The sequence below is a fragment of the Watersipora subatra genome, chromosome 4 (assembly GCF_963576615.1).
Source record: "Watersipora subatra chromosome 4, tzWatSuba1.1, whole genome shotgun sequence".
Classification (NCBI taxonomy): Eukaryota; Metazoa; Bryozoa; class Gymnolaemata; order Cheilostomatida; family Watersiporidae; genus Watersipora; species Watersipora subatra.
In genome coordinates this window covers 37,970,283-37,984,567 of record NC_088711.1, presented here as the reverse complement: position 1 = coordinate 37,984,567, position 14,285 = coordinate 37,970,283, and the positions used below count along the sequence as shown (strand labels likewise).

Sequence of the window (14,285 nt, the reverse complement as noted above, 5' to 3'; positions counted from 1 at the left end):
AAGAAACAATCATGTGAAAGCGCACTAAATGCGAGTGCTAGCATCAGCCTTGGTGCGGACACTGCGATGGACACTAGAGGCATAAGAGACAAACAGTCTTTTATCCTTGACATTTATCTAAATCAGCTTTTTTACGGCCAATGCAATATAAAGTGAAATTTTGATATTAGGATTCATTCTTAATAATTTTATTTGCAAAACCATATTTATTTAGCATGGCATTATATTATCTTAGAGCGGCCAGTGTTCATTTTATAAGAAGAACTACTCGCTTTTGGTGTATGCTGAATTTGCTTTAAAAGATACTCTTTGACTTTCAAAGCAAGCACTTCTTATGAATGCGAATACACTACCATTCAGCACTAGCTTCAATATCCGCGAATTCGTTCCACACTTTTTCTGTGTGCTTCAGTATTCAAAATCACTGTATTTGTAATTTGGATACAATTTATTTCTAAAATGCCTCTAACATTTTCCTAAAGATTTTAAACTGCATTATTGAGGTAGCTGATGCAAAACTACAAAAACTACACGGCTTGGTCATTTAGCCAAGCCTTGAAAGATAAATATTGCAAATCATGCTTTTGGCTATGTCTCAGCGCATTGTACAAATATTGTAACATGGCAGTTAAAAATTAGTAATCAAAATATATCAATAATAACAATCATAAGCAGTAAGCATGCAAACTAGGGCATAAATGTAACCTGAGCATTCATCAGTATAAAATCAAAGCACTAAATTTTGAAAATTAAAAAATAATTTCTGGCCGATGGGATGAATGATAATCAGCACAAATAAAACTTCGCCAGACTTTGAATGAATAATAAAAGCCTTTAATCATGGAGGGTTCGACGTATCTTCTCAACTCCGCACTTTTCCGCCAGATCATCCTACAATCACATGTAGTCTGAACTATACATTCATACCACATATACAACCAACAGAGATGAAGAGTAACATGTCTGATTGAAAGTAATAGATATGAAAACAAAACATGCAACTGCGTGATAAATATGAATTAACATAGAAACGCTATGACATGGAAGTACTATTCAGCTAAAGGTAAAATATATAAAAATTTAGACTTCGAAATAAGCATGCAAGATTTCACAAGCCATGCCGTCTTTGTTTTTTTTTGCGAAATGAAAAATAGAGGAAACATAGTATTACACTGTAAGTCACAAAGATGAAAGATGTACTTCGTTAAGTGAAAGTCCTGTAAAAGTCAGATCGATGCATATGCAAGTAAACATCAAAAGGCAATGCAAGGTCTAGCAAACTGAATTATGCTAAAGATTAATGCGATTGCTCAAACAATCAACATTACATGTGGATGGTGGTAATCTAATGCATCTAGACTTATTAATGGCTGTCTCACAGATCAGCAACAAACTGAGTCTTTATAATAAATTGATTATATACACTCCTCTCAAGAGACAAACTGAATTACATAGGCGGTGTTATCACCACATTGTTTTATATTTTGGGCATAAATGGATTTCTTGTACTATGCGTTATATTTTTTCCTCATATGTATATGAAAAAAAAAACAAAATCTGAGCAGAGTGCTCAATGATAAAATCAGAACAAGTTAAAATTAGTAAAACAGACTATAACTTTATATAAAACACTTCATTACTAATAGTTTCATGCTTGCTGAGAGCAATCTTCAGATTGCTCTCAGCAAGCATGAAACATAAATATAAATAAATATAAAAGCATACTTATATATATATATATTTTATATTTATATATATATTTCTCAAAGTATGTCCGTCTGTCTGCATTCCGGCTATAGCTATTATTAGAATAGCTGTAGCTGAACAACAATGCTGACGCAACATCATGGCTTACCGTCATTAGAAGCCTAGCTTACTTGAATTTTCCATTGGCAATGTGCCAGGCTAATAGCTTGAAAGTTACAGTTGTTTGACAAAGTTTTAAAACTTTTACAACTGTTTTTATTTTTCTCTTAATTTATTTCAACTACACGAAACACTTCTCCCATGATATGTAGTTTGAAAGTTAGAATGGGAAATGTTGTTATATGTTAAATACAAATCAATTTTATGTCCAGACTTTTTTTATTACCCGGGCAACGCCGGGTAGCACAGCTAATATACTGATATATATACATGTATATCCTGATATATATATCTCGATGAAGAGATTAAAGATTAAGAATAACTGCGATTCCAACAGTCATTAAACTTTGGGTGCAAAAACACCCACACAGTGTTCGAAATGGGGGGGGGGTACACAGGGGTACGGCGTGCCCATAAGAAGAATTAGTGGGGGTAGTCCCTGGAAGGCGTACCCCCTCATATAAGGTTGCTCATATCTTATTAAATGTGGTAAATTCGGAATGACGTGAAATATTCACACAACGTTTTTTTCCTTTTTTTCTCGAACTTATATTAGCTCGAGCTCATTACACAGAAAACAATGCGCGTTTTCGGGATGAGAGAATCACGCTATTGATCTTTGATTTCTTCAGTTAGTTTTCCATATTATGGCGGATCAATTAGATTATTTTGTTAAAAGTCTGAGAACCGATCAGTTTTCTGTCAACCGACACAATCGACGGGCCCTTGTGTCGGCCGCCCTGTGGAATCCTTGAATAGCTTAAGATTAATCATTGCTTGGATTCTTCTCTTGTGTATTGGATGTTAGTTTTGAATAAATTCTTGCTTATTATACTAGTTTCTTCATTGTTTCTTTCAATTCATGATGAAACGGCATGGGCCAATAGATAACTTCTTTAAAGGTGAGTAAGAATTAGCGACTGTTATGAATTTAGAGTCTGTATTTAAGAAAAGAGTGAGTGACTGAACTCATCATATTAATAATATTCACGGTGGCTTGGAGATGGGACTGTATTGCGTCTGGGGTCGGTGTGGACTGTCTATGAGGTTTCTTGACTCACTCACATCACAATCTGGAGTCTCTGTAGTCATAGAGCACCCAGGTTGTGCAGCTAAGCCCCCTTTTAATTTCATACTGTACACAACACAGGGTTTTAAGTTATGGAAAACAGCATAATTTAGGGGCATTCATGCTAAAAAAATTTTCGGGGGAGTACCTGCGGACCCCCTCTACCGAGAGGGCGCAGCGCCCCTCTCGAACGCACCCCGCGAGCAAGGCCGTTGGCCCTGAACACTACCGTCCTAGCATGACAGAAAGTACCCCCAAGGATCTCTTTCCACTTCAGACGCTGCCTACACATCAGATGTGGTTTGCCCGAATACTGGCAACAATCAAGACAATTGAGTTGCGGAAAAGCGGCTATTGGGAATGACTGAAACTTAGAGGCTCTATGACTACAGTGGACACTAGTCAAACTAGAGTGCTCAAACTCTCAGGTGTGTGGCAAGAGACCAAAGCTTGAATAGACAATACCATCGACTTTAGTCAAACGGGGTGACGATACAATTTTATATCTATAAAATACATTTATATATAATATATATATATAAAGAAAATATATATAAAAAGAATATACATGTTTGCACAAAAAACACAACTATCGAGTTGAAACAAATTGTGTTTTCCAGATTGAATAAGTACTTGGTTAGTCAACAAGAAAACCAAAAAGACCACCGATGAAAAATAATGAAATATCCATGAGCTATCTTTGACACTTCCAAGCCAAGCATCAAAGCTGACTGGTCAGTTACCTGAGTGATACTAAGAATTGAAGACCATTCTGTGGTAGAGTTCTGGAATGAATGCATGTTAGAGACGTCTGTCTAAACACCTAGACAATAGATCCACCAAATATTGTGGTAATCATAGACAAGTGTCTCGTTTTATAGGTATGTAATAAACAGTCATAGACGGTAGTAGTTGGCTTATGGTCAATTTACTTTCTTAATGCAGAGGTGTTGTTGGCGGCCATTCTTCCCTCATTAACATCCTATCGGTTGTGGTTCACCTACATTATCTTCATGTTAAACTAGTGTAATATGGCATCAAAATGCATGACCTAACCTCAATAGCATGTCCTACATTTTTGTTATATAAAATTGCATTTTCAAAGAAAAACAATTAACATTGCAAGACATTTGGCTAGGCGGTTGTGTGAGATTTTTGTGAACTGAACAGACTAGAAAGAGATGGTTTACAAGTGCAATATGGCTGCCAATATCTACTTGATTTCATCGGAATTATGAATTTACACAAGAAGATTAATTCTTGCTGGCTAAGTTTTTCACAAGTCCGGTTTCTTTTTATGGTCAACAGAAATCCTACCAATCTAACAGTTTCATCATTATTCTTGTCATGATCCAATAAAAATATCGCCGACTTTTTCTTCTGGTTTCACTGCTGACCCCCAGAAGAAACTAAGCTTCTTTATAGCAGTTTATCAAGAAGGTTTTGTATCAAAATCAAATGCACTTTTTCTTAGCATAAAACTTCCCTGAATACAAATGTAAGACAGGCTTTGGTTGGAGCAATTCCTTAAAAACATTCTTAACAAAAGCCATCAGGAAAGATTTGTCTCAACTCAAAGGAATATTCAAAATCAAATTTTCTTTTTTTTCTCCAAAATAATGTTTCTATTATATTTTAAAGCTTAAATCTTAAAGTTATGCTTAGCATAGGTTTTTCTATGACTAAAATATGAGAAAAAGAGAGGAAATGATCAGGCAATATTTGTGCAGATAAGAATGACAAAGAAGAACTACACAATTGACAGTTCAAATATGGCAGCAAACTTCATGCCAGAACACACTAGTCTGTAAGCTTGTTCATACATGCAACTGTCCAGCTACATAAAAGCACACAGAGTTTGAAATGGACAGCAGAAATATTTTGCCTTCAAGAGATTATTCAGATCTCGGATAAGATTTCTATGATCAAAAACTGTAAACTATATCAAAGTTTTTCTGTCACAATCTATGCAATGTTTCAGCTGATCAAAAGCAAATTGAAACTTGACTATTTCCATCAAAAATTGCTTTTTTCTCATCGATGCCAACTTTCAAGTTACTGGTGACTCTCTAGCTCTTCCCACCTGACATCGACAGGGGATAATCAAATGTTTCCTTTCCAAAGCTAAAATTTTTCATAATTGGATGACAACAACAGAGCTCTTTCTGGCTAAGACCTGACACCATGTTTTTACCACTTATGGCTCCTATAGCCAGACTGCCCTTTAGTACAAACATACCTAGTACTGTTTCTATTCATAAGTCTGTGGGACAGGAGAGCATATTTGTATGACATGTGTAATAGGGCTGAAATCAACATCAAAAAATTATTTTATTGCTTCTACTTTTACGATGGCTTTACAGAATGCTTTTCTTTTGTCTCCTCTGAGTTTCATCGGAGAATCAGAGATCATTAGGAATACACAAACATAAATTATTCTTCCCAGCTCTCATTAGCCAACCACATATGTCCTTAGCCAGCCGCTCATTCTATTAATAAAAACCGTTTTCCATTTTAGAAGACACACTGAGGATAGCTGAGATTTTAAAGGACTAGCTATCACATACTCCCAAAGCAAGTCAGTAACACAAACAACAAATTTATGGCTAAATAAACAAATACAAATAGAAAATGTTATACAGCAGAATATATACTAAAAAACTATATTTAAGCACTACGTCTCTGATATCATAGACATTGTCATAGACAATATCTGTCATATGATATCATATGACAGATATTGCCATATATCTTATAATATCATATGATATATGACAATATCTGTCATGATATTATGAAAATTATAGGTAGGATATGTGATATCTAAAACTATGCGATATAAGAATGTTGCTGTACCATGCTCACTAAGCTTGAAAAACTGACATCCAAGTTTAACAAGTATACCTGATCAACGAAAGGGAGAACTATTATCTACTATATAAACAGCAATCGTTGTGTGTGTGTGTGTGTGTGTGTGTCCACCTTATAGAGTACTGTACTTTTCGGACTATTAGCCGCTACTTTTTTCTGATGGTTTGTGAGCCATGCGGCTTATATAAGGGTACGATTATTCTGTGTTTTTTTTCTTTCACCGCTAAGGCGCATCAACTGGAATCTCCGGTTAGTGCGCCTCTATACATAAACTATTCATCGTTTTCCGTTTTCACACAAAAATGACGTAATAATTACAACTCTATGAATTTCTTTTAGCTTCATGACACGCGATGCTTTTTTTCCTCGACGTTTTAAGGCTAATTTGTTTTTGGCAAAACGATATCGACAATAGACTCTTTTGGTATTAGAATTTGGCGACTAAATTCTATTAACTCTATGAAACACGGTGCCTTTTTTGAATTTTTGTGAACCTCTATTTCCGGCTTTTCTAAGGTTCAATTGCTAAATCGTCGCAAAGGTTAATACTTTTCACACGGACAATTATATTATCTCGAGTAGGACTAGCCTCTAGAATCTAGATTCTCTCACCTTCGATCAGACAAAGACACTACAATATTTTATTTTTACATTACATATCGTCGTGCCAGTATCGTCGTATTCAGAGTTTTGACGGATAGCTTTGGGTGGAACAGTAACTTTTTATGCACACACTTCTATGCAAGAATTGTTATTATTAATTCAACATAGGCTTATTCAGAATTTTCATTTTGTTTTCTCAGTTCGTATTAATTGTATCATTACCGAATCATCTCATATTGTAATCGTAGCAAAGCAGACTCAATTTAGCTATTACTTGCTAATTATTTCACTTTTACATCTAAACCGTTTTATAGTCGTTTTACTTTTTTAATTTATTTGACCTGCACGAAACATTTTTTTCATGATATGAAGTTTAAAAGTTGTTTGACAAAGTTTGAAAACCTTTACAGTTGTTTTTAGGTAGAATGGCAAATGTTGTTATATATTAAATACAAATCAATTTTCTGTTCACAAACCTTTTATTACCCGGGCAACGCTGGGTGGTACAGCTAGATGTATTAGCTTACACATCTTTCCTTTTAAACCTAACCAATTAGTTTTTCGTAATTAATTTCACACTTTACAACAAACATTTGTAAGATTACTGTAAGATTTATCGTGTAAGATTGCAAGTATCAGTTATTACTCACTCTCTTATATTTGCATACTTTTAAAAATATATATATAGATAAATAAATTTACATTCTCTTATTACACTTATAAACTTCTTATAACTTTTGAAGTTTATAATATAAGTTTTTTAAAGCTTGTTTTATCGTCGTTATTATTGCAACTTGCATTCTTTTAAACATAATTTGAGTATCGTGTTTGAAGTTTAAACATTATTCATTTTCCTATCACTGTTATTATTACTTGATTAGTTTCCAATCTTTATTATTAATACTATTCTTTTATTCAACCATTTTGGCAGATGTTGTTCTAATAAAATTTCAACTACAAAATACAATCATAATCTGTCATAATTTTTAGTATCGTCGTATTCAAAGAATTTATGAATAGCTTCTGGTGGAACAGTAACCTTGTTATACCCAGACACTTCTATGCAATTGCTATTATTAATTCAACATATTCAGGAATTTTATTTTGTTCTCTCAGTTTGTATTAATTGTATCATTACCGTATCACCTTTTATAGTAATTGTTGCAAAACCGATTTAATTTAGCTATTGTTTGCTAATTATTTTACATTTACATCTAATCCCTTTTACAATTGTTTAATTTTTTTTAAATTTATTAGACCGGCAGAAAACATTTTCCTCATGATATCAAGCTTGAAAGTTACAGTTGTTTGACAAAGTTTAAAAAACTTTACAATTGTTTTTATTTTCTCTCAAATTATTTCAACTACACAAAACACTTTTCTCATGATATGTAGTTTGAAAGTTAGACTGGCAAATGTTGTTATATATGTTAAATACAAATAAATTTTCTGTGCAAAGACTTTTTTATTACCCGGGCAACGCCCGGGTACAAGTACAGCTTATGGTGTAAAATAGCAGCTACAAGTACAAGCTTAGCAAGTACAGCTTATGGTGTGAAATGTTAAAAAAATACTTTACTGAAGTTGTTATCTCGCCTTGCAGCGGATTCAAATTTACATAATTTTATTTTAATGGGAAAAATTGTTTCGGATCTCGAACAACTTGGTTTTTGAACTACCTCCTGGAACTGATTATGTTTGAGAACCGAGGTTCCACTATACGTTATCAAAATATATAGGTCGCTGAAAGTTATGAAATTTTAAATTTACATCGGTTTGAAAACCTTTACAATTATTTTATTTATTTTTAAATCAGTTGTCTTGCACAAAACCTTTTCCTCATGATATGAAGTTTGAAAATTGCAGTTGTTTGAAGAAGTTTAAAAACCTTTACAGTTGTTTTATTTTCTCTCTTAATTTATTTCAACTACACAAAACACTTCTCTCAGGATATGTAGTTTGAAAGTTAGAATGGCAAGTGTTGTTATATGTTAAATACAAATCAATTTTATGTCAAGGCTTTTTTACTACCCGGGCAACGCCGGGTAGCACAGCTAGTCTTCTATATAAATTTAAAAGTTTGTGTGTTCGTGTGTCTGTAGTTCTGTTTGTCCAGCCATAGTTATTAAATTATTGGAATGATGAATCCGTCTCGCAGAAGATTTGATCTCCGAACCTTCCATTTGCCAGCCTAATACCTTACCAGTTAAGCTACGCGAGATTGATGGATTCATAAGGCGATATACATTGCTTTGTGAGTGAAAATACGCTACCGCTTTCCATTACGGTGCAATGTAATTTTATGCTTGCTCTTACGACTCTTATTAGTAAGCTTACTCAAATTAGCCAATGGCAATGTCCCAGACTAATTAATGGCAGGCAACTACAGCACCTCTCACCCTTCATAAGATGGTTTGTAATACACATGCAACGCTAAGCATTCCGCTAGTATTTTAATAAAATGTTCTTTATGAACCTCTCTTTATGAACACTTAATTTTTTAATTAGCGCTTTTTAAGATGTGATTGGGCTAATTAGTTGTTGCGATAGCTCAAGTTCAACAATGTATTAGACAAATGAGGTGGTTGAAGCTAAGGCTAGACAAACTGGAAAGCATAAGAGCTCAGCTAATTGTCATTCGGCTGCATTTGGCTAGTAAGCAACTATCCACATTTTTGACGAACCACACCATGCCACAAGTTGCTCATTTATTATTTGTTTTCTCTTTTTAGAAAATTAATAACAACAGCAATACAACCACAAAGAAATTGAGCTCACTGATTTTGTTGGATTTTAAACCCAGTATTCCTTTTACGAACTTCTAAAAAGTTCTAATCCATCATTTTTTAAGCATAACCTTTGAATTTTAGTAAGGTTAAAGACAATCATAAGATTACGCATGTTGTTTGACTGCGCTTCTCAAGTTGAAGGACAACATAGATACTGTAAATTCTATGGCCAGTGAAAATGGTGAAGAAACTCACTCAGAAGAAAACTGACTTAGATTTATTTCTTCGTTGACGAATTACTACTCTCCTGAAAATGTTGCATGTACATATTTTAACATACAGTTGTATATTGTACTGCTTACAGTGCTAATATTAGCATTGCATAGACTGTTTTTTCTATCTCAGCAATCAGTTAATTTGAAACAACATTAAAATGCATAAGGATATTCTGCTGAGCATACTATGCACTGACTAAAATATCTTTACCACAAAGAAAATAAAAAGTCAATATTAATCGATCTCTTTCGATAAATTGGAATGAGAAGAGAATGGATATGGTAATACAGTTATTGACATGTCCAGTTGGTAGGAGGCCAAATTTTTTCATCTACGTTTTTCACAACAGCCTTATTTACCTTTAGTTTTAATTCATTCTTTTATTTTAGGAAACATGAAACCATTACTTGTTATTTCGAAGACTCTTTACCGCAGTGCAGTGAATATTGCCATCCCTTTTCATTTCCATCACACACATAAACATAGGTCGTCACTATTACGCAGGTAGTCGTGTCCGCTTTCAATTAATATTTGGTCTTTTCAATTTGGTAACTTTAAATACTTTCTAGTTACACTTTATTGATGTTCGTAGTAATTGAAAAATGCAAATTCAAAGGGAGAGGCAAAGCCTTACACTGGCATAACCACAATGTGCATGCTAAAGGTGTTGTTAGACTCTCTGCATATCTTAGAAGGATACGCTTAACAGCTTGTTAAAACACTATCTATGGTGGCATGGCTACACAATAAGCATTCATTTAGTCCTACAAGTAGCCATAAACTTGAAGTTATATCTTACATAATGCTTTTAGAGACATGTGGCTGACACAGTAACTACTCCTTCAAAGACCGGCGAATGAATCCAATAAAATGTTTTGAGCATGGCCTCAAAACTGTAAAACATTCATAAAGATCTCAGGCAATGGATTTTGCTAGGGCATTGCCACCCATTCACTTACTTGTTCTCAATCGATCTTACTCGACTCAGTTATCATGTACAATCATGTTTCCTATTTACAGCACAAAATACCATATTTCTACTAGAATTGTGAGCAAGACTCCTCATGTATATGTATACATCAACTGATTGGCTCAGATATACTCTATCGCGAATCCCTATGCGCAGGGAGTCCGTAAGTATCCTAAAAGTTAGGCAAAACTTGGCTATCAAGTGCTGTGAGTTAATTACAAGGTATCTATACTAGTACGCTTGGCAGTGCTGTGTACCGTGAGTGATTGTAATAAGTAATCAGGAGATGCATAATTAATGCATGAAGAGGCAAGGTGGCTGAGTGGTGTAGCAGTTAGAATGCCGAACTGTAAATTGAGTATATGAGTTCAATTTCTGAGGGAGGTAATTTTTTCCTAACGCTGTTAGAGCGGATTCGAACAGACCGACGGATAATGCACTTACTTTAGTAAAGATTAAGCTGAGCTTTAATCGGTTATAGCAATCGTAACAACCCAAATTTGGTCATATGTGGGCCAAAAGAACATTTGATAATACTGTAGAATTTTCTAAACAGTAGCCCAGTCATTAATACTGAATGATGAAAAATTAATACTGGATGGAAAAGCTGCAAAAAGAAGTAACAGACACAAAAATCAAATTAATAAGACATAATTCACTTGAATCAACGAATGTAATGATCTAAAACAATGTTTAAGTTAAAGCGCCACATTTAGTGAGCCAGTGTGGAGCAAATGTGCTTTTACTAATTAACCACCAACCACCCAACGCTATTGACAACCTAACTGGTTTGGCCTGTGGGCACTTTCCAAGCATTGAAACAAGTGGTATTTCGAAACTTGTACCAATAATAACAGACTAACAGTGTTTTTGTGTTTCTGTGTCTTAACCAAGAGAAAGCTGTTCCTGATCACCTCAAGGTAGTAAGCTACACTTGATATTGTATTGATTTTGTCCGAGCAGGGTTCGTTATTAGGTTGAACTGTTGCTTCTTTCTGGTGAACTCTTATTATGAGAGCAACTCACCTGAGCTTTTCAAAAAAGTAAAACATTAATACAAACCACAAGGTACTTGGACCAAAAGCTGAAATAATATAGAAAAACATTAGCTTCCTTTGTCCTCAGAAACAGTTCGATGATTGCCCTTTTCATCAAACTATGTAAAATCTTCTATCAAAGTTTATATTCTAGTTGATATACCAGCAGTAATAACTGGTCAATTTTAGCACCCGTGTGCTGTAGCTTGCCTGTTGTGGGAAAGAAACAATGAGCGTAGCTGGCTTTTTTTATAAAAGAAAATCTTGCCATCAGATTCTTAATTATGCTGGCTTTGTCTGCAGACTTTCCTCTTTATTTGCTGCCTCTCATTTTAAGGTAAAGCAAGTACATGTATAGAGAGTTTTGCCCACAGTGCGTCCATTTGGTCAACTTAAACCTGAATCCAAGCCAATTTTTCTGCTTGGATAGTTATAACCTGAGGCAACACAAATGTTTCAATATGGGTAATTATAGCATGACTCAACTCCCTCCGCATGCGTTTTTCTTTGGATATCCGGACCTGACTCAACGTATGTGCTTCTACTTTGGAAAAGTATGCCCTGACTAAACACTGGTGTTTCTATTTAGATAAATATGATCTGACTCAACACGCATGTCTTCAATAGGAAAACTATGACCTGAATCCAGACTGGGGTGTTTGTTTGAGCACTGAAGCCCGACTCAACAGAGGAATATCTAATTTAGACATAACTAACAACAGCCTTTGCTTTTCAGCCACATAAAGTCACCAAAACTCCTTCAAGTCTTTAATACCCTACAGGATGAAAATATTCGTTGGTTATAAAAATTCGCGATTTCGCGAACAGTTAATTCCGCGAATTATTAAATTCCGTGAATAATTAGTTCTAATTTTAATCACAAGGGAGAATAACTACTGCACCAAATTAAAAACTAGCTGCTAGGCTAGTTTTTAATATATATACTAAACGTAGTTGAGTTCCAAAACATTTTTAAAATCATTGCCTGGGCTTTGAGCTAACACCATTGCCAATGCATCACATTTTTTTACAAAATTATTCAAGGTTGTCCCAAGATATGCAGAATGGCGTCATCGCGAAAATAGCCGCTAGGCAGAAGTACTAAACGTAGCCGAGTTCCAAAACTTCTTTAAAATCACCGCCAGGCTTCGAGTTTTATTGCCATTGCATCAAACTTTACAAAATTATTCAAGGTTTTCACAAGTTAATCGGCATGGCTTCGTCATCGCAAAAAATCTCTCCTAGTCTTTTTACATTGAAATCAACTCCATCAATCTTTAATACCGAAGTTGAGGACGATCATCGATTTTGATCTGGACATTATGGTATGTATTTGATTTGCAGAGCAGATACGTTTTTTCATAATTAACTGCATTAGTTCTTTCTTTTGTTTAAAAACTGATCGCTTTCATTAAATACTTCAGCTATTGTTTTTGTACTTCCTTAACACTTATTAATATTTTTTCTTTTTTGTGTTTACTGCAGATTGAGAATGAAACAACGTACTCCGATTACAAAAACTAGAAACAAGTAGTAATATTCATCAAGGCAGGAATATTGGCAGAGAAGCAACCAGTCAACCTGGACCCCTTCATCGACAACAACTGCTTGATATCGCTGCAGCAAACATGATTAAATTATATATTTTATTTCATGTATAGATATATTACAATTTATTACAAACTTGAGTCTACAAATAAAATATTTCAAATACAAATAAAATTTTACAAACGATGAATGGAGTAAATATAAACAGTTTAGTCTATATGGCGGTTATCTAGAGCAATAAAATTAAACTGATACTCTTGATAAGTGAATACTAGCGTGTAATGGTGCTCTCTGAGTAGTTATTTTGGTAATAGCAGCTCTATATTGTTGTCACTGTCTTGGGTAGATGTTAAAGGCGATTCTCTCGCTACTACATGGCTGGTAAGGAAGTTATCATCAAAACTCTCCTCGTGGCTTACTATTGCAAAGTTCTGCCGGTTGGCTAAAGATTTGTGCTCGTAAAGGGGTTTTTGTTCCTTTTTTAAAACAGATATAGTCTCCTCGTAAGTAGTTGCGGTCACTTCTACCTCAATTTCCAGACCTCCCTGAATGATTGGTGATCTTCTAAGAATGACATATACCACCCTTGCAGTCATTGTGCTTGCGTGTATGATGAAAAGTCTCTCTCACGCTAAAACAAATAATGAAGCGGTAGGGATGGAAAAAATAAATATTGCGTTTTACCGAAGAACCAAAGTAAAATTTAGTAAATGGTTTTGAAAAAACTCATTACTTACCACAAATTGTTGGTTCATCAAAGGCCTCCAAATCTATGAATATTCGTAAAAACCTCTGAACGCAGCAAAAAATTTATAGCTTAGCACGATCCACTAGTAGTTGTAAGCTAAATAGAAAACGAAACACGCAATGCGCGCATGCATAGGGTTAACTCTATTGGTAGACGTAATAAAGTTAACTCTTCATAGAGAGTGACAGTTTTCAGCCGCGAATAAATTAATCCGCGAATATGTATGAAATGGCAATTTTCGCGAAATTTAACTCCGCGAATAAATTCATCCTGTAGGGTAATGTAAACAAACTCTTGTGATAACTAAAGTCAAATGAATCGTTTACAATGTGTATTTTTCTTTGAAGCTTTTTTATATCTTACATCTGTTTGAATTGAAGGTTTTTAAGTATGATATCACTTACCCAGCAATCCTTACACAATCATGGGCAGACCTGCTAGCCAACAGTAGATTGCTAAACTAAGCCAGATGTTCCAAGTGTGCGCTTACTTTATTTAGAGTTTGTTGTACTGAGATAACTAAACTGTTGTATCAGTGTGATATCAGTGATTACTTATTATATTAACT

The 14,285-nt window shown here is 34.5% G+C and overlaps 1 protein-coding gene across 3 annotated transcripts in view; it reads right to left on the bottom strand.

Annotated features, from left to right (window-relative positions):
- Positions 1 to 435: 435 nt before the first annotated feature.
- The window catches only part of LOC137392965 (uncharacterized oxidoreductase YjmC-like), an 84,845-nt gene continuing 70,995 nt past the window's right edge, over positions 436 to 14,285 (bottom strand). For all 3 annotated transcript variants that reach the window (XM_068079339.1, XM_068079341.1, XM_068079340.1), the window contains exon 10: positions 436 to 891. In XM_068079339.1, the coding sequence (XP_067935440.1) occupies positions 835 to 891 (57 nt within the window). In that variant the 3' untranslated portion in view covers positions 436 to 834. The remainder of the gene's footprint in view (positions 892 to 14,285) is intronic.